Source organism: Glossina fuscipes, unplaced genomic scaffold (assembly GCF_014805625.2).
Source record: "Glossina fuscipes isolate IAEA_lab_2018 unplaced genomic scaffold, Yale_Gfus_2 1, whole genome shotgun sequence".
Classification (NCBI taxonomy): domain Eukaryota; kingdom Metazoa; phylum Arthropoda; class Insecta; order Diptera; family Glossinidae; genus Glossina; species Glossina fuscipes.
Genome location: NW_023998415.1, coordinates 7,422,823 through 7,449,850, shown reverse-complemented (window position 1 = coordinate 7,449,850; position 27,028 = coordinate 7,422,823). Strand labels below are relative to the sequence as shown.

At 34.6% G+C, this 27,028-nt stretch overlaps 1 protein-coding gene across 6 annotated transcripts in view; it reads right to left on the bottom strand.

Moving 5' to 3' along the window:
- Positions 1-27,028, bottom strand: part of LOC119631605 (rab11 family-interacting protein 3) — an 89,895-nt gene that overhangs the window by 56,721 nt on the left and 6,146 nt on the right. For 2 of the 6 annotated variants that reach the window (XM_038023971.1, XM_038023969.1), the window contains exons 2-5: positions 10,937-11,121; positions 10,667-10,871; positions 10,521-10,589; positions 8,603-8,647 (exon numbers count right to left, since the gene is read on the bottom strand). In XM_038023971.1, coding sequence (XP_037879899.1) covers positions 8,603-8,647; positions 10,521-10,589; positions 10,667-10,871; positions 10,937-11,054 — 437 coding nt within the window. In that variant the 5' untranslated portion in view covers positions 11,055-11,121. Of the gene's footprint in view, positions 1-3,405; positions 3,644-8,602; positions 8,648-10,520; positions 10,590-10,666; positions 10,872-10,936; positions 11,122-17,101; positions 17,285-27,028 lie in introns of those variants that run through there. The other 4 variants (XM_038023974.1, XM_038023973.1, XM_038023970.1 and 1 more) reach the window with 3 other exon arrangements.

The following is a 27,028-nucleotide window of genomic DNA, read 5'->3' as shown; positions in this document are numbered from 1 at the left end:
AAAAAAAAAAAAAAAAAAAAAAAAAAAAAAAAAAAAAACCGAAAACATTAATTAAATTAAGATAAAATGAAATGTTAAAACGATAAACTAACAGTTAACAAAACATATTGCCAACACTTTTTTAATTCAAATCGAATAATTTTGCCTAAAATTGAAAATATGTTCACTCACATGTTTCATACGGACGTGATCCAGTCGAGATAATAACTTATTTACATGATATTGATGAGAAATTTCCGATTAGTGTATTTTCTATGGGCCATAAACTATAATTAAAAATAACTGAATAGACTCTGCATTGATGAGATGTTAAATAAGAATATACGAAAATCCATTAACTAGCTCACCAGCTAGCTCAGTTAACAAAGAAACCTTTCCCCTTCGACTTTCCCCTTACAAATTTTAATTTACGACATAAGTGGCAAAAAGACCTCTTACCGAAACATAATCACATTTCAATTCCTTTTCTATATACTTTGCGCACAGACTATAAACTTAACTGAAGAATTTTCATAACGCCTGACATTGTTTCATGAACACCGCTGATGATGTCGCCGTCCTACTTAACATCATCCGGCCACAATCTAACCAATAGCATCTTAAAAAGGCTACGAATCGATTACATTGTCAACCAAACTAATAGTCGTTTCGGTTGGACGGTTTATTATTCGACGCCGATACTTCTGTTAACTGTTTAGAGCAAACAACCAATGTATCTGGAAACTTTCTAATTTCCGCTTGACGCTTGCATGTTAATCACTCACAACGGCACCTATACGTCTGCAGACTCACATTCAGATAATGTCTCTGCTATATACGGATGGCAGCATTTGCACCAAATTTTTGCAAGAAAAACTTGAGGCGATTCGATGTTTCAGGCAATCTAAGCGATCATTGTTCTAGAAAAATAAAAACTCTACGAGCTAAACCTTGACCTAATGAATACTTATTGCTTTTGATGATGCCGAGGAAGGCGTATGTAATTGAACAGATCGCTCCAAGTTGTTTTTCGACAAAAGGTGGTCTGTACACAAAAGAAAAAACGAAAGACGAAACCTTCATTCGCCTGGACATAAGGCATAAGTGTTTGTCAGCGTTTTCGAACTCTGTACTGTCCATAATAAGTGAAAATGTTTAAACAAGCTATAGATCGTGACAGTGAAGGTATAAGGTTTCGTTTGATATATATATGGAAGTATATACATGGATGACACATATAAGGGAAATGGAATACATATATTAGTTTGGGGAAAAAGAAATCCATTATTTTTTCGGTAGATGGCGGCACTGATAGATTTCTCGTAAAGTATCGATCAAACAATTTCAGATTTATGCTCGTTGGAAAGGTGACATTTCGCAGTAAAAAAAATTCTTTTGCTGTTTTTTGTTTGGTGCATTCAGCTGTGAGTTACCGCGTGTTAAAAATGGAAGTGAACAAAGAGAAAATTCGGTACATTTTACAGTTTTTCTTTGACAAAGGCGAAAATGCAAGCCAGGCGGCTAAAATTATGAATGGTGTTTATGGTTCCGATACTGTAACAGCCAATTATGTGCAATTTTGGTTTCGTAGATTCCGTTGATGTTAAAGATGCACCTCGCACAGGTAGGCCGGTCGTCGAAAATGTCGATAAAATCGGAGAAATGATCGAAGTTGACCGGCATGTTAGCAGTCGTAACATCGCTCAGGAGCTAAAAATCGACCATAAAACAGTTTTAAACCATTTACACAAAGCTGGATTCAAAAACAAGCTCGATGTTTGGGTGCCACACCAATTAACAGAAAAAAACATGATGGATCGAATTTCCATCTGCGAAGCCTTGGCCAAACGGAATGAGATAGACCCATTTCTTAAACGGATGGTTACTGGAGATGAGAAATGGATCACATACGATAACCCTGTGCGAAAACGATCGTGGTCAAAGAGCGGTGAAGCACCTGAAACGGCCAGGAAGGTTTTGCTATGCATTTGGTGGGACTGGAAGGGGATTATTTATTATGAGTTGCTTCCATATGGCCAAACGCTAAATTCTGATCTCTACTGTCAACAACTGGACCGTTTGAAGATAGCGATTGACCAGAAACGGCCAGAATTGGCCAACAGGAGAGGTGTCGTGTTTCACCAGGACAACGCTAGGCCACACACATCTACAATGACTCGCCAGAAACTTCGGGAGCTTGGTTGGGAAGTTTTAATGCATCCGCCATACTGTCCGGACTTGGTGCCAAGCGATTATCATCTTTTTCTTGCATTTTGCAAAATTTCTTTAATGATAAAAAATTGGAAACTAGGGAGGATTGTGAAAATCGACTACTAGAGTATTTTGCAAATAGAGACCAGGACTTCTATGAGAGAGGAATTTTGAAGTTACCTTTAAAATGGCAACAAATCATACAATAAAAAGGGTGCATATTCTTCTTACCTCACGTATTACTTAAACCAAATTAGCTTACCGAGCTTGGTAATGTAATAAATCGAAAAAGTAAAATATTCTGCAAATAATTTCATAAATAAACTATGGTCTGATAGAAACACCTTTTGCGCGTTGACAAAACAAGGGCAAAGGAGTTTCTAAAAACAGAGGAACTAGTGAACCAACAGTTAGGCTAACTACATAATGGAGTTTTGTATAGGAAAACTTTCAATAATGAAATGCGCTACAAAATGCGCGACTAAACTGAGGACGGAATAATCAAATTTATTTCATAATAATGCGATATGAACGCTTGCTTAGTTAAATGGCGCATCACAAAAAAAATGCAATAAAGTTCCTTACGAATGCATGAATGTTTGTCTTGTTAGGCTTCCTCTTGCCTGCTGTTACGAAACAAAAGTCAGAAATTAACAGCAGTTTATAATTATTATTAAACAAATCAATACTTTAACTGTTTTAATACCGATTCTGGTTATATTTAAACGCGCCTTCGTAAAATTTAGAAAACGTTAAGTACTTGAAATTTTTAAATTGAAAGAAAAACAAAACAAAATACACTTTCAAACTTATTAAAGCGTGACTAATATAAAATTAAACAAAAAAAATAAAATACATTATAATAATAAAAATTAACATCAGTGTAAAACTGTTACGCTGATAGGAAAGCAATTGCTATAAATATTGTTAGACTTCCGTTTCCGATAAATTTTAAGTAAGTTTATTATAAATAATGCGTTTTATTTACAAATTTGTTTGTTTGTTTATTTCAAACACACACACACACACACACACACACACACACAAGCACACACAATGCAAGAAAACAAAATGTGCTTAGCTTGGTTGGTGGCCCAAATTAAAAAGAGATTAATTCATAAAACATATATACATATATACATAAAATATTTTTAATTATTAATCTTTCGTTTTTTTTTTTTATTTTTTTTAATAAACAAATCTTTTTTAACATACTTTAAACCTTAATCGTTTCAAAGTTTATTAATTTTTGTTGTTTTTTTAACTATAGTTCGATATTTTTATGGCCCGCGAGTAGAAATTTTTGGTTATTTCAGCTTTCAATTTATTTAATAATAAAGAAAAGAAATAATAAAAAAAAACAAACAAAAAAACACTTTTGGCACATTCACGATTGCGAGGCAAACAAAAAATATTAATAAAAGCGCGTATGTGTTTACTTGTATTAACACGGTTAAAATGCAACTAAATGAAAAAAAAAAAGTGCACCGGCATAAAAGCCCCAAAATGGTTAAAAATGTAACGTCGTCGCACAGAATGTGTTGTGTTATGTGTATGCGTGTATATATATGTGTGTGTGTGTGTGTGTGAATGAAAGAATGAATGAATGAGCTACAGTCGTATATAAAACAGCAGACAAGTGAAGGAGAGTAAGTTATTTGCTCTCATTTTCCGAAAGAAACAAAACAAATAAGAAAATTAAATTCGATCGGGACCGAATCTTTTATACCCATCATCACGTATACCCCAAACAAACGCAAAAGAGATAAAAGAACAAAATTCTCATGCTCTACAATATGGAGTGGGCGCAGTTGATTTCTTCTATTTTCAAAATAAAAGTTTTCGGCATATGGCCCTTGTAGGCGTGCCCTTTGAAGAGCGTAGGTCAAGGTTCCAAATTCCATTTGCAAATTTTTAGTTGATATCTTCACTTTGGCTAACGGGGGAATGACAGGCAGGTGGACAGACGAAGAGGCGGACATGTTTAGGTGCATTCAAGGTTTGAAACTTGCCAAGAATTTGGTTTTTACAGCTTGTTTCTGCATCTTATAAAGGTATTTAAGAAAAATATTACATTTTCATACACTATAAAATTGAGTAGGCGCGGTCAATTTTTCCGTTTTTAGTGCATAAATACTACAGTATCGTCCATAGTATATGCGTCGAAATTTTTGTACATTTATCTGCAAAAAAACGATTTTTGATTTCCTTTGAGAAACAGAGATATTCTCAGTTTACATAGAACTGTCGACATGTCATTCGACGGATTTGCCCCATTTTCAATATAGAACTGCGTGCAAGAAGTTCCACGATTTCTGGAAAATTTGAAGTCGATAGCTTCATTTTTGCAGCCAGAAGAGTGTTTACAACAGACATTACATAGACGGATAGACGATCAGTCTGACGGACGGATATGCTTGGATCGATTTAGAATTTGATGCCGATCAAGAATGTATGATATGTAATCACTCTGTGTGGTCTTTGATGTTTCCTCAATGAATATACCCCTCATCCTTCGGTGATGGGTATAAAAAAGAGTATATTAAGAAAAGCAAAAAAAAAAACTGAACACCATCAGGAAACGGGAAAAAAACATAATAACCAATTGATAAGCAAACGGAGAAGAAGAAGAAGGCAACCGTTTTCATTAAAATAATATTTAACTCGCTTTCGACAAGATTAAGGATTTCGAGCACTCTGACAACTTCCACAGTAAAGAGAAAGACTAAAGCGAAAGACACGTGCACGAAGAAAAGTTGTGCGATTTGATTTAAAACATATATATATAAACTAAAGAAACGAACTAACTGGGAATAAAATTCTTTTCCTTCTATCCGATCGGGATCAATGTCTTATCGACGGTATAGTTTGTACCATAACTAATAGAATTAGTAAATTTTTTATACTATTGTATTATTACATTGGCAATCCGTTTCGCGATCTGAAAGGTCTCACTTCAGAAGTACATGCTTTATGGGATTAGAGCGGATATATCTATTTATTACCTGAAAAGACAAACATCCATCCTTCGGTAGCGATCGTGAATCGATCAGAAATAATCTTCATTAACGATATATTTAAGCGATGTACTTTGTGGTTAATTATATAAGATCCATGAGTCGGATAGCTGCTCTAACCTATGTTAAATATGATAACAAGATCTAAATTTTAGATTAGTGGTTTCGACGCTCTTGGAAAATAGATATAGATATTTGCAATATAGAGAGTTTTCAGTGATTTTAAACTTACGTTGTATGTACAATCCAATCAAGGATATGTACGCACTGATAGTTGGCTATCACTTTCTTTGTTCTTTTAACCCGCGACAAATTCTTAAGATAAACGGATAGGAGAGAGACAGATATACGTAGACTAGACAAAGACAAAAGACAGCGAGCCCGGAAGAGGGTCAATGCCGGAGAGAAAACGAGAGAGAAGTAGAGAATAAACAATCGGTGAATACACGATGGCGTTTGTATTCAAGGGTTCAGCCTTTTAGCCAATTTCTCAGTACTCATACACTTTGTGGAACTGATCATTTAAGTGTGCTCTCTTATGTTGTGCATACATGCAAAGGTAGTAAATATATGCGCGCACTTATGTATGCACCGCCATATGTGGGAAAATGCAACCATGTGTTAAGAATTTTCAAAATTCACAACGTATTCTCAAGATCTTAAACGCTCAAGGCTAAGATAGCGATTAGTTGATATCAAAATGCGCAAATACACAATTTTAAAATTGCAAATATCGAATGGACTAAAAAAAAGAAACCATTTTGGGAAGAGCTTATTATGAGTACATTTTCCATTGAAAGTTGTAAGCTTTTGGCTATGTTTTGGAAATTCTAGAATGCAGTTGAATCCAGGTCAAAAATTGAAATCGACTGGTCGACGCAAGTATTTTTCATCACCTATGGAAGGGGAAGACAAAAGCTCACCATCAACGATTGTCATTAAAACCGAAAAGTGGCGAAAACTGGAGGGAACGCACTGGCAAAACTTAACCTAAAAGAGATATATATGCATATATACATAAGCCTAAAGAAAGGATTGCACTTTCGGTAAAAGAAAAAAGAAGCAATTCGCATATCATTAGAGTAACAACATAATAAAGACGGAATCCACATGAAGAGTGTTGCCATATAAGAGAAAAAGTTCTGTCATTCAATGCCCTGGTCTTCACTCAACTCAGTAAATCCTCTGTTGTTGATTTGCTAACCCGCAGAAGAACAAGAAGAAGAATTCAATTCCATACCGATTTAACGACTCCATGTGAGTGTAGTGGCTTTCCCCAAAACATTATCGATCTGAGAGTTGGCCGCAAATATTGATATTTTATTATTTTCGCATATTTTTATTGAGAAACGTGCTATCCGCTATTTACCCAAATTTCTTTATACTCTTTTTACTCCAGCTATTTACAGATATTAGAAAATTACTCCAAACAATCGTCCGGAGGCTGTGGGTGGGCTAATTTCGCCGCTAAGTTTGTTCTTCTGATTCCTATTAAAGATCATTTCAGAGTTTTTATATTGTCCAATTGGCATAAGATTTCAACTACATGCAAGACCAATCCTCCTCGATGGATCTCAGCTTTACGATGATGACACGATGATGATCAGAAAGAAGCGGGAAAGAAAAGAGAAATTTGAAATGGCCACAGCCTCGGATAAGTACGCCCGATAAGTAAATATTATGACTTTTTCGATCGAGCATTCCCTATAGGTCGGTCATACGCCGAGTATGCCACTATAATAATCGTGTTTCTTAACTACTTCGAGAAACTACTACCAAGAAAAAAGCGGAAAGAAATATAAAGATGATTAGTGAAAATATTAAAAAATTAAAATAAAAAATTCTAATAAAAAAAATATTTGAGAATAATTTCGCAAATAAATTTAAATTACAAGTGTATAGAATTCCAGGCATGCAGAGCTATATGAAAATTCTATGCAACTATGACTAGCAAACAGCACCTTGACGCTCGCCTTTTAGACGTTGATATGGCAGAATTAAGAAAACAGACGGCCCAAGATAAACGCGGCCTTATCATTTAGTCAAACTGTAATCTAAACAAATGTACCGCTTTAATAATAAACTACTCTCTTTTTTTGGGGGGGCTTCAGGTATAAAAATGTTGAAGTTTAATTGAAATTCCAACAAATTAATTTTTCACACAGCTGACCTTTTTATGAACGCTTCATAAAAATGCAAATAAAAAAAAACATCCATCAAAACCGCAGTACGCTTCTAACCATCGTAAGAGTAATGAAAAACATATAATAAAACCTTTTCAAAAATAATAATGACGACGGCGACGACTGCGACGACGATCACTAAAAACCAGTTTCCGCTCGCATACATAAACACGCTTACAGATAATCATACATTATATTATAAGATCTGACGCTTTGTTTTCAGTTTTCAGTTTTAGCTGAGCTTACACTACACAAGAATTTTGAGTTTCTGTGAGTTCGGCAACAGCATAGATACCAATGCACATAATGGGTTGACTCATAAAAAAAACGCAAGAGGATGGATTTGAGGTAAGTAAGCACTCGGATTGACTGACAATTGTGGTTATGTTGTTGTCATAAAATGTTTCTTTTTTTTTTCTCCCCTTTATTACTAATATTTCTTTTCTGGGCACATTCCAAAGCCATGACACTGTGACGCATGCGTACCGGAAAGAGGACAAAAAGAAAAACGTTAAATTATGTTGAAAGAAAAACTACAAAAGAGCACAAACAAGATCTTTTCCAACTCAACTATGTGCACAATTTGTTGATACAAAACAAGTTTCGCTGTGACAGAAGAAGAAGAAGAAGAGTGGTGACGCTAAAGAAACCAGAAGATGGATGAAATTGGCAAAAACAATATAAAACACTCCCTCAAACCTACATATATATATATGTATATATATAAATATTTACATATACATATACGAGTGGGAGTTATAGTGACCTCAGAATGGATAAACATCAGAAACGATTCTTAAGTAATTGATAGCATTTCAACATAGCGTCCATTTTACAGAGTCCATGTAATTGGTAAAATATCAAATGATTGTGCAATTAGTTAATGTTAAATTTGTCAACATTAAACCTGTTAGTATTGAAATTAAAATTTTTCACAAATTTTATTACATATTTTTTTTATTTTTTTTGGCGCAGTATGTTTAAATGCTTGTACGCTCAATTGATTAATATTCACAAAAAGTATGAGGTATAAAATTATTCACAGAAGAAAAGAAAAAGTTTTTAATGCGTTTAAATTAAAATTCAAAAGATACGACTATGTAACCACCCACTAAACCATTACCAAAAAGAAAATGAATAAATATTTAAATAATATATATATATATATATATATATATATATATATATATATAAAAAGTAATATTTTCTTACTGTCTCATGGAGCCCCAACGACGATTAGCTAAACTATCGGGATTGCTGTAAGAAAGAAGAAGAATCGAGAGTTTTTTTGTTTTTAATCCATAACTCTTCTTTTTCTTTTTAAAGAGATCATTTCTTAAAATATTTGCAAGCATAATAATACGTACCATATTAAAAACTACACTCTTCAGACAAACGAAACGAAAGAGAAGGCTTGTTCGAACCAAAATCTATTCTCTCTGGCTTTTTTCATCTTTTTAACTTATATGCATATACATATACCAACTTAAAGACAAAAAACGGAAAATTGTGAGGAGAGAAAGAGAGAGAAAGAGTGAGAGAGTGAAACTATATCTGTCTTAAGCTAAAGTTTTTACCTTCTACTTATTTCGATTCTATTTTAATATCCTCCCCTCCTAGAAATTATATTAAATTTATCTTATATTCATAAGGCATCGGTAGCAGAATTGATTTGATCTCTTGAAAGGCCTCTGCTTGGCTAATCGTGGATTGAGCAATTATTGACCCAATAAGGAATACATTGAAAATATGGTACATGAAAGTACATTCCGTACAATTTGTAGGCTATCGATCAATACAAAATTGACATAAGCGATTTTAGTCTTTGAAATTGCCACAGCTATAAAAGTTGGAAGAGGAGTCGAAAATTGTATCCAAGAGCTTTTATAAAAACAAATAATCAAAAATATTTTATTTGTCTTAAAATTAATCTTGAGAAACTAGCACAAGTTCTGCTGATTACTTACTCACTTACTACTGAGCCTATTGGTTAACGATTTTAGTAAATATTCGAGTCAAATTTTAAGCCGAAGCCTGCTATCTAGGACGTTAATTATAGATTTTAGAGGAAGATGGAATGACACGGAAATTAATGCTATTCAAGCACTTAATGAAATATCCGCAAAGGATTGATTTGGGCAAAGATCGATCTACTTTGACGTTCCTTCATTGCGCTTGTCGCATATTTACACTAATTAACTTTGAATTGCTTGCAGCAAATCGCAATTCTGCGACTCTTGCAAGAACTAGCATATATTAACAAGATGACCCACTTTTACGGTATATCTAAGAGATAATTGCTAAAGTCTCTTCAATTAATCCCTAATTTGTTGAAATTAAGAGCGTAAGAGCGATAAGAGTAAATGTAACAATTAAAAAAGGAAAAGGTTAAAAAAACAGACGCCAAACGTAGCGACATGAACTCTATTGTACAAAAAGTAAAGTAAGTGAGCATGAATTAGCCAACAGCTTAGTCAGTTCGGTCAGATTACTTTTTGCTTAAAATGTTCGCAATTAAGATAAAACGCATAACTAAATAAAGTTATATGCGACTTGATCGAAACCGTTATATTCACAAAACACAAGTCACTCTTTAAATGGCGGAGTAGAATTATCTGATCCTAAATATGATCTTTTAATTTGGAATGAGTTGCCCAAGACTTACAAACTTCTTAAAGTACGTACAGATATATACATATATATATGTATACATAGGAGAGGAAAGTAAATCGACCTGGAGTCCCATAAATAGAAAAAGGTTATACTCTACCTCTGCTCTCTCTCTCTCTCTCTCTCTCTCTTCTGCTTAATTATAGGATGCGTTGCAAATGCATTGACAATGTTATTGTAACCTCTCGACGATAACTATGAAAGCTAAAACCGGTTTTGAAGCGTGCAAACGAAAATATTGACGTATGTTTTCATGTAAGTGCACGTAACATTAGAAAAACAGCTTCATTAGGAAATGATTAAATGAACGCCTAATGCATTACTAGCAGCAAAGATTACAAAGGGGAAAACCGGTAATAAAGCAAATAAAAATTTTTTCAAATGTTTGAAAAAAAGCAGGAAAAAACGCTTCAACGCAAATCAACACAATTTGTGAAGGAGTACTCTAAAGATAACTTACCTATTTGGTGTACGGCGCAGACTCATGCGCGCCCAATTATCTCGCGGCAAAATATTTAAATCATCATCTCTGCAAATAGTAAATAATCGGATCATATTAATAAATAGCTAATTTAAAGGCAGCAGACACGAATATTGAACACTTACTGCTGTTGTGGCGTTGAGGAGTGACCACTATGAGGTTTTAATTCTAATTGGACGCCTGAACCGTTCAAATTAATTTTGCGTTCATTGTTCGAGCCATCATGCAATTGGCCGCCATGGTTCAAGTGTATGCTGCCCAATTCATTTTCACCATAACCTTCAAATGATTCGCCATCCGATAGCGAGGAGCATTGCGATTTGGCCGGATCTACATACGATATTTTGACTGATGAATTAAGACATTTTAGTTAAGCTTGCGTTAAGCTTGCTTACCTGTACTCGATGGTGGGCTTGATGATGTAGGACTGCTACTTCCGTCGCTTACATTCGTGGCATAGAGGAAATTTGGATTGGCATTGTTGGGTTTTTTGGAGGTGGGCATAGGCGCCATTATTGATAAATGCTGCTCAGAATTTAAAGGGTAGTTTAATTGCTCGTATATACGATACAAGAAATAGCTGAAATAAAACAGAAATTTTAAAGGGGAAAAATTATTAACCATAATGAATGAAACATAAGTTCAGCTACAGAGCCAGCGCGATCGAACAGACCGACAGAGCAGAGTGATTTCAAATCAATTGAAAATATACGAAAAAAGAAAATTGCGGCACTCATACGCACGCCTACAGCGTAAAGTACCTCCATTAATACAAAAAATACGAAAGAGTTGCCATATTTAACAAAAAAAAAGTAGAAAAATTTGTTTCTTGCTGAACAGCCCAAACTAGCAGGGACCTGCCTTTTATCGGTTGTATGGACGTTTGATGACCCCAACTTTTGCAAATATATATAATTAGTCAGATGCAAACAGTTACATGGAGACAGTGGAACTTGTAATAAAATAGCCATCGTCTCAAATTGAGTCTTGAAACTCTATTCAAGAAAATGTCAATGAAAACAAAAAAAAAAATAAATAAATATATATATATATATATGAAGAACGCGACCGTGCTGCCTGCCTTTGAAATCATCTAATTGTAATGGTTTTTCCAGCTGTTACAGATATTCGCACTTCCAAATGGGACGTAGACAAACGCTACATCTTCTTTCTCTCGTCCCCTGTCCATAAATTCTCCTGATCACAATGATACTCACATGTTTCGTGGGCATGGCACAGCGATTTGCAAAAATCGCTAAACAATAGTGTCACGCCAAACTAACTCGGTGTAAAAACTTTTCATATAATCGTTTCGAGTTGTCCTAATTCTTAATAGAGTCAATGGTATATACGAACCGTAACATACGCGTACCTTTGACAAAACATCTCCGTTGAGAAACTTATCCGATATAACTAATATGGCACGAGTGGGAAAAGAAAATAACGAAGAAATCGAGACCTAATCTGTTATTCGCACTGATCAACTGCTAACGATCTATATTTTTACGCTTTATACACATTGAACGAACTTTATACAGTCCCTGGAATAGGCAAAAAATAAATACAACGACGCCTTATTCTAGAGATTATATCGGAGAATTCGATGACGATTCTTTCCTTCCTAACGGTCCTTTACGAACAACCTCAATTTTCTCAAGTTTCTCTAAGAAGAAGAGTTTTGAGACGAACAAACTGCAGGAGTTCTGTGTAAACGTGAAGAAAAGGTTAAACGCTCCCTCTTGCTTTCATGTTCCAAAAATTTCAATCAAAATGTAATTTCAATCCATAGTTTTACAACGCGATCATTGAATTGTTAAATTTCTTCAAATAAATAAATATTTACGCTTTCTACATTTTTACCGCCAGTACACACTATTTCTACACTCTATGACGTATACATATTTTGTTTATAATAAGAGTTTTATTTCATCTTTATAAGTTTCTTATAATTAAGCCATAATTAAAATAAAAAAATATATGATGAACGTATCATAGACTGACAATTATTAATGGTTTCATAATTTGAACAACATAGAGGACTTTGTACGCTTACGACCGAGTTTTGGTCCATTATGTTTTAAAGCTAATGCAATAAAAGTATCGCACCATTACCACGTTACGTTGTGCAGCGTAATAGCAATATAATAAGCAGGTATTAAGCAGGCAGAAATCAACTGAAAACTGAAAGCGGTTGGCACGAGATGCGCGTCAGATAATTGAAGACTCAGTTAATTTGTTAATTTTCTTTCTTGCTCTAGTAGAGACTAAAAGTTGAAATTGAGAGGTGAATTCACAAATCGAACTACTTGCTGGGAAAATAAACAGGATATGGATATAGGCATGGAGAGAGAGAAAGAGAGAGAGAGAGAATTGCGTCTACAATTTCTCTTAAAGTATTATTTTAGGTAAGGATAAGCAACCCATAGGTGTGTGCATGCTCCTTAGCCTAGAAATACACCGATTGTGACATAAGCATAAATTTATGCACCGTTCAAGTGCTGGGACTAAGTAATAAAAAACTTTTGTCTTATCGAACTTTTGTCAATCGAACTTTACTCATCAGCTCTTTCTTGCTTTCGTCGAGGACGAATTGCCTTAAAAATTTTCAAGCCGATGTTGAGTTTGAACGCAGTCTGTTAAGTCTGTCACAGAACCCTGATTGATTAGTGTCCCCAAGTGCACTGTAACTTATAAATAAATGATCGAATGTCTTATTGGATAAGCCAGGGGAAGAGAAGAGAAAATAACCGCACGATGGTCTCCGAAGCTGCTACTACCATCACTTGGCCATTTCGAGTCCATGTGGATATATTTTCAAATGCATAGAGCGAAAAGAAAAGCCTCTTCCGCAGGCGAAATTTTCGTCGAAACATTTTAGCAGAGATTGATAGATTCCGTTGTAATTAACCGATTGTGTGAACTGCAATCCAAATTTCCTGATTAATTAACAGCATTGCAAAAAAAAAAAAAAAAAAAAAATGAAATTACCGGCTCAAACTTACAGTTACAAGCAGCAAAAATAACATAAATAAAATTTATAATCAAGTTGTGCAATTTTTAGGTGATTTAATTAACATTTTTATCTTAACATCAAAATGCATCTGAAACGTGAGATTCTTTCAAACATAAATGCATGTCTTCTTCAGCCAAAGTCGGCGGTATATTAGATTTGTCAAACGGTTACGTATCATGCATATGCACTTCGTCAGTCCCATCCATTTGCATTTTTATTTAGAATAAGACACCTTTGAGGACATATAAAGGTGAAGACTTATCAAGCGACGCTTTCGGTGCGGCTGTAACACTTCTTTCAAAATCAAACGCAAAATGAACGCATTTTCTTTCTTCTTAGTTTCCTTCTTCTTTCAACCATGTATTTAGAAATACATCGAAATTAACAAAAACAAAGTGAGCCAAGAAATTACATTGCCTTTGAATCGAACGGTCAACCCAGCCCTCCCCCGCTCACGATCGCCTTACTATACTATATACGCCGCAAATCCATTTATATTTGAAAATGACATTTTGAACGGGTCGTGCGGCCAACGAAGATTTTTCATTCGTTGCACCTACCTTTAATGCCTGCTCCTCACTCTCCAAATTTATAGGTGTGGACTTATTGCGAACATCATGTCAAAGGATTTGTAGCAAACTTTAGATGTAGGGTTTAGGTTAGGCCTTGGCATTTTCACTCTTGCGGGCAAGGTGTGCGCAAACTTTAAAAATTTCAGCGACAAGAGAAGCCCCGCGAACGGGGAGATATAATTAAATCGTTGCCAAATCTAAAGCTTAGCTTAACAAGAATTGTCTTTAATGCGTATTTTTCGATGTTACAAACGAAATGACTAAATTTGTATATCTTCTTCTTATTATCATATATGAATGAATTATTTGTTTGTTATATATTAACATCGAAGTTTGTCATAACAGTTGATGTATCTTTTTTCTGCATCTTAAAGTTTGCTTATCGATCCTCATCAACATAGTGTTGTTCGGAATTGTTACCACATTAAGTTTTGCTTTAATTTAAGTTGCGAATGCAGTCATTAAAATATGGTGTGAGAGTCTGTTGATGTTGATGACTGTCATGTTACGGTTTTTCCTTTTCTTTTTTTTTTTGTCTTTTCTCTGTTTTTTTTTTTTTTTTTTTTTTTTGTTCGGTTCGTTTCAGCTAAAGCCGTTAATTACATTAAAGCATGTTCACGGATTTTTTTTTAAACTCATTGTCTTGAGCGTTTCTTGCGCATATGATTTATTTTGCTTAGCGAAGAAAAAATTCATAAATGAAATGATTTTAAAAATTGCCAGCGAATGGAAAACTGAACGTGAAATAAACGCTGAATCGATTAAAAAAAAGAAAACAATTGCGTTCGACTTGGAACTGCTTGGAAATGCTTTGAGTTCCAACACTTTATTTGTGTGTTTTGTAGTTTTCTTCAAAACAGGAATGAATTATTAAAATGGCGTGGACACGACTGGCACGACTAAAGCGATTCCGCTGCTCATAATCATAAATCCATAATATATCTGCTTCATGCTTGATCACTTGACGATATCTTCGAAGATCTACGAGAAACTGACAACAACTAATCCTGCGGGAATTATGATAAAGTAATAAAAACAATAAATTTTTCCATGCGTTTCTCTCCACCTCCAGTCAAAGCTTTGTGCACGTATCGCGATAAATGAATGAAGCGATTGATGAAATCGCTTTTTTGCTTTCAATCACAAATTGCAGCAACAAAACGAAATTAATTAACACATGCTCATGTCAGATTTGATCAATTTCACCCGAATTTCCTGACACTGAGAATCCCATGAGAATCAAAAAACTAATCCTATATATGTCGGAAAAAAAGTATGATAACAACTTGTTGACAAAATTGATGGGCGTACTTTGTTTTTGCGTAGTCGTCGTTGACTCATGCCATTAAATCTATTTTAAATAATCAATGCGTTGAGAAGAAAGAGTCGTCAGAAAAACTTTTAAGAACAAATAACGCAGAGAAATGATTCTTCATACGAACATTTCACGACGAGCATGTCCAAAGCAATATAGAATTAGAAGCTTTAATTGGAAGCGTCTACTCAAGTGACCACTAATTTTTGTTGATAAAGTCGTCATGTGCATGACAGAATTCTCTTTTGCTTTCTTTTCTTAGCTTCGACCTTCTCAATGCAAGACTGCAAAGCGAGAAGAGATCGTATAAGCGGTGAAAATCTATTTTTCTAATCAACGCACATTCTAAAATACACAGAGCTACTCCAAGATAACCCGACTATAATGTCATCATCTGTTGACAGCTGCCTGAGCTTCAAAGCTACCACTTTTTGGGTATGACTTCTGGGTCGGCATAACGTGTTTCTTTCATTGCCAAAAGCATTTCGCGACTGTGTAGAAATCAGAGACTGCTAAATCAGGCAGATGAAGCGAATTATTGGTGATTAAAAGGCGACTTTTCGTTAAAAAAAAAACGCTTAAAAATCTGACTTTTGCGCATAGCAAGGTTTAGAAAGTCTTTCTTTGGACTAAATTTTCAATCAATATGTTAGTATTTGATGCTGTGCAGACTTTTAATTCAATTCCCAGCAATTTTACTGAAGATATTGTTGGTTGGTTGGTCTTTGATCACAGAAGTGGTATGCTACATACAAGCGTATAACAAGACTCTGTTGTTTCTCTTTTTTCACTTTCTGTTATCCATTAATGACTTTCTGCGCGCAATGTGAAAGCTTATTTACGAATTTTCACATAAAACCACCACCAGTCTCAACAAGAAAGTACGAAACATCGACCTGCAAAGTAAGCATCGCGTGGTGAATGATACGCTTGACCGCGATCTCTCAAATCTATCTGAATGGGATCGAACAAATAAGAAAACACAATACCCTCTCTTTACAGAGGGAAAGTGATGAACAGCTCTTCTCCTGTGTTGATCTAAAAGAAGCGGCAACTTCTGGTATTTCGAGGCCAAGAATACGCAATGGCGTTCGCTAAATAGACCATGTATTCGAAGTGTTGAAAGATGCAGCCAAGAGTCGTAGAGTTTTAAAGCCGCACGAAAAATACTTCACTGCAATCGATATCCGCATCATTAACGCCGGCCGACACTTCACATAAGCATGCGGAAGCTTCTACGTCATGCCTGCAGGATGTCAATCAATTGTAACAAACGGCTGACGGGTGACGAGTACGTGTCTTCATTGCCTGCATACCGCACGCTACTGCGACTTCTCCTCTTTAAACACGCTACGAGCGTTTGGAGCAACCAATCTGTAGCAATCCTTTCCCCCATACCACGTCTTTTTACTTTCCAGTCAGACGTTGACAAATACTACTCGTTTTTTTTTTTCTACTTCACCATCCTGCCTCACACATATAGGCAACATCCTCAGATCCTAAGCTAGTGCATGGATTGCCTTACTATGCATAAAGGGAGTGGGGAAATTATCGTGTTCGTTGAAGCTTGACAATATTAATTCATTTAATTATTTATTGTCTCTATATTGTGTAAATAAATTTGCAAATTTTGGATTTAAGAGTTGCTTGTTTAACTTACATCACATACTCGCCTGCATTGAATACTCTACCACACGTGAAACTCACAACATATTCTTAATTTATGCTCGCAGATCAATTTAAAGAATGCGAGCAATCGTTTTGAATAGAAAGTTAATCCCGAAAACTGAATAAATCACTTATTAAACCAGGAGTCTGTCTACCTGACAGCTAGCTAGGAAGCCTAAGATGAAAAAAACAAAAATATTTCTTATTTATGTCGTTAAGATACTTTTTTTTTCATTTATTTTAATTGCGTTGAGCTTCACCCACTTATTATCATTTTATTATTATCATTCAGCCAGAAAATAAATTCCAAGACTAAAGTCTTAAAGCACTAGCCATCGGCTACAGACTATTGGCTTTATTGAAAACTTTACCGCCCTTGAGATGTGAAACGATGACAATTGAGTTGTTGTCTAAATTCTTGGCCACTGAGGGGCATATTATCATTTTATTATTACGGTTGCTTCCAAATTCCGATTGCATATCTTTTGATGGCAAGGTGTTTGCTATCGGTTAAGTGCTTAATGTGAGTTTCTGTTCATTTTATAATTTTTTTGATAACCTAGTGGAGAATAAAAAAACTAAATTAAACAAGTGTGAAATTTATATTCGACCGTGACCGACTCACCTATACAATCACCATTTTTATCCTAAGTAGAGTTAAAAAGCAAACCGGAAAAACTACATTTCGATACACTATAATATTAGATGTGTGTGTGATTGATTTTTCGTTCATTGTTTTCGTCAGTGGTCGTGGAAATTTTTATTGTGGCTGTGTGTCTCTATTGTAGTTTTCGCGTAATGGGCAAACGAAATCTGAAAGGCAAGATGTTCTCAACTTGTGTGTCGCCTTTTACGGATTCGGTACACATTTGCGTGCGAAGACTTTTCAATATTTCTGCCATCTCTTTGAATCCGATAATTTCATTACACAGACAGACAGAGAGATAGACAGCGATACGTACGAACCGGCATACTTGAATCGATTTTGAAATTGATGCCGATCAAGATCATATACTTTATGAGGTCTATGAAGTTTCCTCGTAAATGTGACAACGCGTTTTGGCAACACGAATACACCCGAAAATTAACTTGACGCCGGTACACAACTGATTTAACCTAAATTAAAAATTCTCGATATGTTAAACATCTTTAATAAGCAAAGATAAACTATCTGTATAATTTGGGATGTTTGATTTTGTTTTTACTTCTCCGTATAAACAAGCGAAATGTTGATGATTTTCGTGCAAACGTAAACATTAAATGTACATCTCCCTCTGAATTTACATAATTTCTTCCGAGAACTGTTTAATGTGAAAAAAAAGCAAGGATGCGCATCATTCAGTTAGAAAATTATATTCGACTGTAATCGAATCTTTTATACCCGTCAGTTTTTTTTCTCAGGTCACATTGCACTGCAGCTGTGTATGCCGTGCGATTCATTTTGACACATTTTCAATATCAACTTGCGTGCAAGAGTTGCCAACGTCTTTGTCAAGTTCGAAGCCATTAGCTTTATTTTTTCAGATCAGAAGAATGTTTATTATATTATATACATACTACAAAATTAAAGACAACCGGACGGACGGTCTGATAGATGGACATGTTAATCAATGTAGGTCTAATTTGATTTTTTACGAAAACGGAGAACTTGAGCTTGATAATACCTCTTAAAAAATGAATTTAAAAAATATTTCCTACATACGATTGCATAAAGTACGTAGTATCCCACGATATGTTAACGAGATTCGCAAACAATAATTAGTTTTCGTTTAAACCGTTATAGATGGCATTCTATTGCACGAAACATTTATTAGGTAGGATTGGAAACCTTGTTTAACGTTCGAGATTATTTTGATATGAGATTTTTTTCTCATTTAACTTTTTTCATTTAATTTCTATTCAATTTATGTATATATATAAATTAGAGGGCATAAGAGAAGATTTTCTGACGGCGAATACTTCTTGAAAAAACATTCCATCAAGATATTAATTTCAACAGAAATGATTACTTTATTTTTATCCCATTTCAAGTCCTGCGGGTAATGCAACGTGAAAGCGATCGCTTCCGACCCGTCGCCATGGAGCTCTTTGCCCGTGGAAATGTTAACTAAATTCTTCTCATACAGTTTTCCATCAGCCCTTATGTGGTTCAGCTAATTCTGCGAAGGCTTTTTTTCTTATACACCAAACCCAGGTCTCTGACCGCATTCATGCTCATAGCAACCAGAAATTCTGATTTTCAACGATAGGAATTGATCGTTGCGTTATTAAGTATATAACTATGTAAAAAATGCTTGAAACGGTCTGGGATTACAAACTTTTCTAAACATCCTTAGGTGTAAGGGAACCGATATCCTCATTTCGTTTAAATTGTATCGAACAAGAAACGTGCGTACCAAGTAGGGCATAAATCGGAGGATAACCGCAACAATAGACTTCGAATTCGGAATTATTTTACTCGCTTCTTCGACTCTGGTAAATAGTTGAGAAATATCCTGCTAATCAACAATCCATTCATTTCTTTCTTTCTTTTAGTAGGTGCTTGCAAAAATTTTGATCACTTTTCACCTTGAAAAAGGCATTTATTGTAGCAAATTGCTAAAATACATATATCAATGAAAATAGTTTCCATCATTTTTTACAACAAATCACAATCTTCTTGCCAACATGACGATATCAAATTGAAAGAACTTTTATTGGTTTGGCAGCGAACCATCCAGCGATCCATTTTCGCACTTGTTCAACTTTGCGGACTTGCGTGCCGGTAATCAGGAGGCTGCATGTCTGATGAATACGCTGAATATGGCAGAGCTTGCCATTCGAGCTGCCACAGTGTATTCCGAACAACTCTTGCAACAAGTGGCGAAAATGGCATTTTCAGTGGATTTGCGAGGTTGCCATTTCTTCTTCTTTTGGGTCTTTTCGGTAAACGTCTAGAAATACTGGATTCGTCAATTGCTAAACTGTTCGAAAGTTCTTTGAGAGTTTGAGCTGAGTTTTCGTCCAATATTGTCTTGCAATTCATTGTTTTCGGGTATTTTTGTCCCTTGAAACCGAAACCTAAGCCGACAATTGTGATATGATGGAGCTGCATCACCATAAGCCTATGAACGCGTTGGGCTTCGGCAGCAGGTTTCTTGAAATAAACAACAGCAATGATGAATTTGGAAGAAGAAGAAGAACTTTGAGTGCTATGTTAAATGGAAAACTGTTGTTTTATGTAGAGAAAGGTCAAAAGCATCGAATTCATCCGTTATGTACACTACCCATTTCCCATTTTTTATGCCCACTCTCGTAAGATACGGGGTATAATCACTTTGTTTTTTTACCATAACGAAGCTTCAAAGACCCTATAAAGTATATATATTCTTGATTAGCGTGAAATTCTGACTTTATTTAGCCATGTCTGTCCGTCTACGTGTCTGTGAGGTATGTGTCGTTGGCACTCTCCTGATCGCAAAAATGAAGATATCGACTTTAGATTTGGTAGGAACTTTGGAAGGTTTTGAACGCAGCTTGGTATTAAAAACGGGCCAAATTGGTCAGAGCAGAAGCGAACAGTGGAGCGTAAACTGAATGCAACTCGGTTTTTTTAAAAAAAATTCCTTGGATTTTTCCTTGTTACTGGGAAATTGTTAAAGTTATAGAAGTGAAATTTTTCACATTTACTTTACGCAACACTTCATTCTCTACGTTTAAAAATGAAAACAATCGACCACGCCCACACAAAATTACAAGTAATTAAATTTTATTTTTTTCACTTTTTTGAGGTTCTATGCCTTGTTTAAAATTATTTTGTAAATATCTCAAATCGAGATATATTATCGGTCTACAAATGGGTTAATTCTAAAATGAATATGGTAGATACCGCGATTAATTTTTTCTTAATAATATCACCGATATGGGTGTCAAATAAAAGAACTTGAAGAGTGAAATGCGAAAAGCATAATGGTGGGTATGCGACATTCGTCCCCCGTCGAATATAACTTGCTTAATTGTCTTTTATCATTTCTACCTGCAAAAGTCGCTGATTAAAATTTTTGCAACCACCTAATAAATCGCCTGAAAGCCACATGTATACGAAATCATCATGAAACTTATAAAAACGTGTATATATATATGGATTCAAAACGAGTCGAATTTAATTTCAAATTGAACCCGTTTTCATTACTCGGAAAAATTCGGCAATAATGCCCTCACGAATAATTGGTATTGCTTTCAGCTACAGTCCGCCTTGTTCTTTAATTTTTCGAAATGACTTGGCTCTGTTGCGCTTTTTAAATATAATATAAATGTAAAGTAATTGCCAGCTGATAATACAAAAATTTTGACGCCCATCTTTTTTTTGTGTATCAGCTAAGTTGTGTCTCTTGTTTTCCGCGTTATAATAAAAATGATTGAATGATTTTCTTGAATATTGAAAGAGATTCTATTTTAAACCGCACTCGATAATTTCCGCTGAAAACATTCGAATGTTTTAAAATTGTATCCAATTTACATAAAATTTCTTTTTACCGCCAACGAAACGAAAATCGAAAAATAGTTGCTGTTACGAACTTTAACAAAAAGGAGGTTGAGGAAGAGGAGGAGTTGACTCACAAATTAGCCAAGTTCAATTAAATGTTTTTTGTTGTTTTTTTCTTTATTCATTTACGGTATATTAAAAGAATTTGTAAAATTGCCGGCAATTTTTTATTTAGGAACAGCATCGCCCCTCCATCTTCATAAGTTAAGGAGGCGAAAAAATTATTGAAGCACAAATCAACAGAATCACGCACTAAATGTCTGGCAAAATGTTATAGAGAGTGTAATGGAAAATTTTTTTATTTATAGGCATTTTTTGTTTTTTTTTTTTTTTTTTTTTTAAGTTCTGAATACATATAAATATATATTGGGGAAAAAAAATGAGTACGCATTTTGCCATAAAAAAAAGATTAAATGGAAAATTTTTTTCAGATAACAAGCGTACATAAGTTGAGTGGGTTGGAGAAAGGTGCACTTGACAGATTGTCAGAGGGAAAACAAGCACAATTTAATAGATATGTAATGAAGACACAAAAATAAAATAGCAAAGACATTTATTCGGGTTTTTAAGGAAACGGAAAAAGCTTGAGAATGTAAAATCGCTCAACAATGCAACTGCATAAGAAGCTGAAGGACGAGATTGAGGATTTGGGGGATACCTCTTTAACAGATTTGAAAAGAGCAGACGGTCGGAAAGACAGGTCGGAATCACTAAACATGCTTTTAAAGAGAATAATATGACAGCACAGCCGATTTTCTTGTGGGCATTCATAAGCTATCGGATCTAAATTTTCGAATCGAAAAAAAAAGAAAAATAGAATTACAGAAATACAAATTTCGCCCAAACACAGCATCACTTTAATAACAAATTTTTTTTAAGCTAATTTCCATGCTTTTCTCTAGAGAATGTTACTTGAAAGACACTGAACAAAATTGAAGTGAAAACAATGAAAATTGTAGGAGCGATTTAGTCGATCGTATCGAAATATAAGTTTTGATTATTATTCTCTATTCGCCTGCAATCCCAAGATAATAAAAATAGCATTCCAAGTTCATTATTTCACATGATTTTTCCTCGAAGATTATACACTAAAAATGCCTCCCTTTGCTGTACTTGAAAAACACAGAATCGCATATTTTACGCTTTGCGCGTTGCGAAATGGATAATTCGATAGCCGAATCCATAATCAACTCGGAAAACTTTATTCCATTATTATTATTATTTTTTTAGTTGCAGCATTGACAGCTTTCCTGTGGCTATCAGCCTCAAATATGTTACTATGTGATGTGAATTTGTTTATTGAATGAGAAAACATCTTCAATTACTCTTCCAAATCAACCTCATCGCCCTCATAATACTCAAACAATATTTCCTGTTAATAATTTCGGCTTGCGAACGAAATTCATTGCACACAATACCGCGATAATCAAGAAAAGAAAACGGTCACGCTAACCTTTGTATTTGAGCGACTATAGCGGTCACTTTTTGCATAATGTTGGATAATCGTTTGCACGTTAGTTGTTTGCGCGTCGTGCACAAATTCCGTAATTACGCATTTCATAACGTCCTCTTGGTCGAAAATCATTGTTTCTCACATATATCGTAACAATCATAAGCAATTTTATGACAAATTTTTCTTCACGACCCTAACTGTTTGTATAACACTTGTAATCATTGTCGTGAATTGGAGGCAACATCGTTTATTATTAAGAGAGAAAGCAAGTAGGCAAACGATAATCGCCTAGAGATGAACATAGGTCATAAGTTCCTACAAGCTTTACTGCATGGGACATGCACTTAATGTGTGGATAGTATTTAAATATTATCTTATTTTTAAAGTTATTGTAGTAGTACATATTTGCTGGTAAATGAATACATGCGCTAACCAAAAAAATGTATAACATACGTAGTATATGTTAGGTTAAGATAGCTTCAAGTTAGGTATAATCTACATATAAGTTAGTTAAACCGAGCTTAAGACACTGTGCAATAAGATTAAGCACAAGGACGTTGAAGTCCATTGGAAGTTAGCTGACAGAATCGTAGGCTCGATACAATGACATAACAAATACACAGCAAACAAACCTATAGTTGGAAAACGATATCCACAAATATAGGCACGATTCTTCGCGATTTTTATCTTAGATTAAGCACAAATTATAATTGAGATGCTACAAGCATTAAAATATGAAAAACTCTCGTTCATTATGTTTTACTACACTCCGGCTAACCTAAGTGGTTTGTTAGAAGTTGTTGCTCGTTGTCATATCTTATCACCAATCGATATCAAAAATAAAAATATTCTTTTGAAAGATCAAGCGATCCGATGGTCAAATCTTCGGCAGTAGCCTCTGAAAACAGCTTGAGTCGCCCTATGTGCTGACTCTCTAAATAAGCCTCTAAGATGAGCATACTCTAAAATATACTAGCGATAATAGTGGAATTTAAGAAATTTAGCCAAACCTAAATATAATTTCTTCTTAGTTTGTTGATTCGATACCCATTAATGTAGCTATCGGAATCATTCTTCCGCAAAATCTGCATACAACTCCAAGGAGCTATTAATGAGCGTAGATATCTTGCAACTATTCATTCAGTGGTTCCTGCTTTCGACATCGTACTGCCTATTTGTTATTGTAGTAGACACAATCGGCCATTTTCACTGCTGATCAGCGGATATATGCTATCCGCGTTGCCTACGTATAGGCTATGTAAAAGTAAAAGTAAAAAAGTTGATATATTCCTCGTCCTTAAATATTAGCATAAAATCATTGGATTTTCTGATAAATAAGCCTCACCCTATGATTCAAAAAGCGGGTGAGAAAAACCAGTTCCTGTAAATATTTAAAAGCAAAGCAATAAAAACTGTTTTAAATGAATCTAAATGAGCTGACTTGGATTATTGTGGGTGAAAAATCCAATTCTTTCATGGCGCTTTGCCAATTACGCTAAGGTTTTAAAACGAAATATGGTAAAGAGAAGCTATAGTTACCTTACAGGCATTTTTAATACCACGTAAGAACTTCATAAATATAATTGAGAGATCACTGCCAATGTTAAAATTTGTCTGCACTCATCAACTGTAAAAACGTACATACATATATATACATGCTAGATTTTAATCAATTTTATGCCCAATGGTCAAATGGACGGGAGTACGGGCATGGGATGATGGAAAACCGAGATGGTATCTTATTCTGATCAAGACTATACGCCAAGATACTTTACGAAATCTCCAAATCTTATATTTGAGTATCAACAACGAAGGAACAGATTCGTTAGCGACAAGGCATTAGCAATTAGAGCGCGTAAAAGTCGATCCGAATTCTCAAATATAATGTAAACTATGAATACGAATATGTCATGTTAATGAATTGAACAGAGAAACAAAGAAAGGCATTCTTAAGGATTAAGAAGGTAACACGAGGACCCTTAAGACTAAAAATGGCAATTACCGAAGAGTTGTCTAACGCGTCTTAGTCTTTATGATCATCGTTTGGAAACTTTCTCGATTATGACTGCAACACATATATATATATATGTACATAATGTGTTTTAAATTGCAAAAGTATTGATTAATGCAAGCAGTAATAAAATTAGCGGCTACTTAAAATGCATCAAAATTAATTAAAGTAAAGTAAATCAACTGCTCATATGCAATAAATTTCACACCTTTCTTTTGAAACTCGTTTTCTTTATAATCAATTTTCAACTTAAAACTACTTCAAAGCGCTTTACTGAACAAGTAATAGATGCACGAATTATTGAACTGTATTTGCTCTTACTCAACGCAGTAAGGTGAAGTTGGTTTTTATTTCATTTATGGAAAAAATTGCAAGCATGTTTCGATTTTCTAATTATTTATGCTCTGTGCGTGGATTGCTAGAAGCATGTCTGCAACAATTGGGTCAGCTTGAAAACAAAAAGAAGGAATAACTTGAAAAAAAAAAAAAAAAAAAAAAACAATTTAATGCTTCCTGAAGTAAACAATATTTTATTACAAAGACTACATCCTTGATAATCGTCATAAAACATAAGCATACATTTCCGGCATTGTTATGGCTATTGCTAAGCGAGTATAATACTTTTTTTCGTTCCGTTTGTAACACTAGCGACACTCTTTTCATCAGAGATTCTCCAAAAAAATACATCAATCTCGTTGCGGCATATCAGATCGGGATAATTCGCTGACTCGCCTTCGTTACGGTCAGTCACTCGTGCGTTGATCGTCAAGACATCGAAAATATTTTAAGCAATATGATCGGGGTTTTTAATTACCCCCTTTGCCATTATATATCTACATGTACTTATGTAAGGTTGTGTTTCAAATAGCAGTGTTGGCGGCCTATCCTCATACTTCAACTTTATTTTCATATGGTTTTTAGACAATTTTTGAACGAACCATTGAACCAACTTAACTAATCTCTTCTATTAAGCTATTGATATTTAATTTTTCGTTTCTTCATTTACTTACAGTTCTGCACTCTAAATCAAGGAATCCTACCACTTTAATACTACCACTTGAATACATGTTGACGACACATCTACTTTAATACACACTTTATCGTTGACTCTGTTTTAATTTTAAGTATAATACGTCGATCAGTAATTGTCGGGAGTGACACAAAGTTGCTTTTTTTGTCATTAATTCAGAAAATATTAATGAAAAAATACTGAAAATCCTTCTCAATAATGAAAAAGTGAAATTGCAAGGGATGACTAAAGCATCCTAAAGGCTTCAGAAGATAATGGGTTTTGCATTCAAAATTTAGGCGTGGGAAAGTTGTTTTCCAACCATATGCTGCGTTTTGTCACACTGAGCTAAATCTCCAGATGTGGCCTGCAGCCAATATTATCTATCCGTAAATTTCAAAGGGATACTGAAAGGAAAAGTATTTGGATGCAAGGTGAAAGAGGTCATGATAAATCGTTCCATAAAAAAACATTCGACAATCATTGAATTGATTTTACCACACCTGGAGGAGACTATTTTGAGTTCTACAAAAAAAAAAAAAAAAAAAAAAATTGTTTTCTTTAATTGTCCCAGGAATTATTGATTGATGTATTAATTGCACTATTCGATACCTTAGTGAATGAGTAATTTATGAAGAAGGGAAGAAAAGGAAAACAAAAAAAAAAAAGGTTGAAATATGAAACTTTGACTACATCTGCACGAAATTATCACGGAGACAAGCATTATCAAGAAAGAAAAATATGCCAGAGAAGAGCATAAAACCTAGTTTAAGTCGCATCGTAATTGCGGATATTTATACTTGTGCATGAAATAATGTTTTACTATCTTGAGTAACCACATTTCATTTTATATTCGTGTGTGGCCTTTAATGCACAAATCTGTTCATCACGTTCGCATTTGCATTTTTGTATTTGGTATCG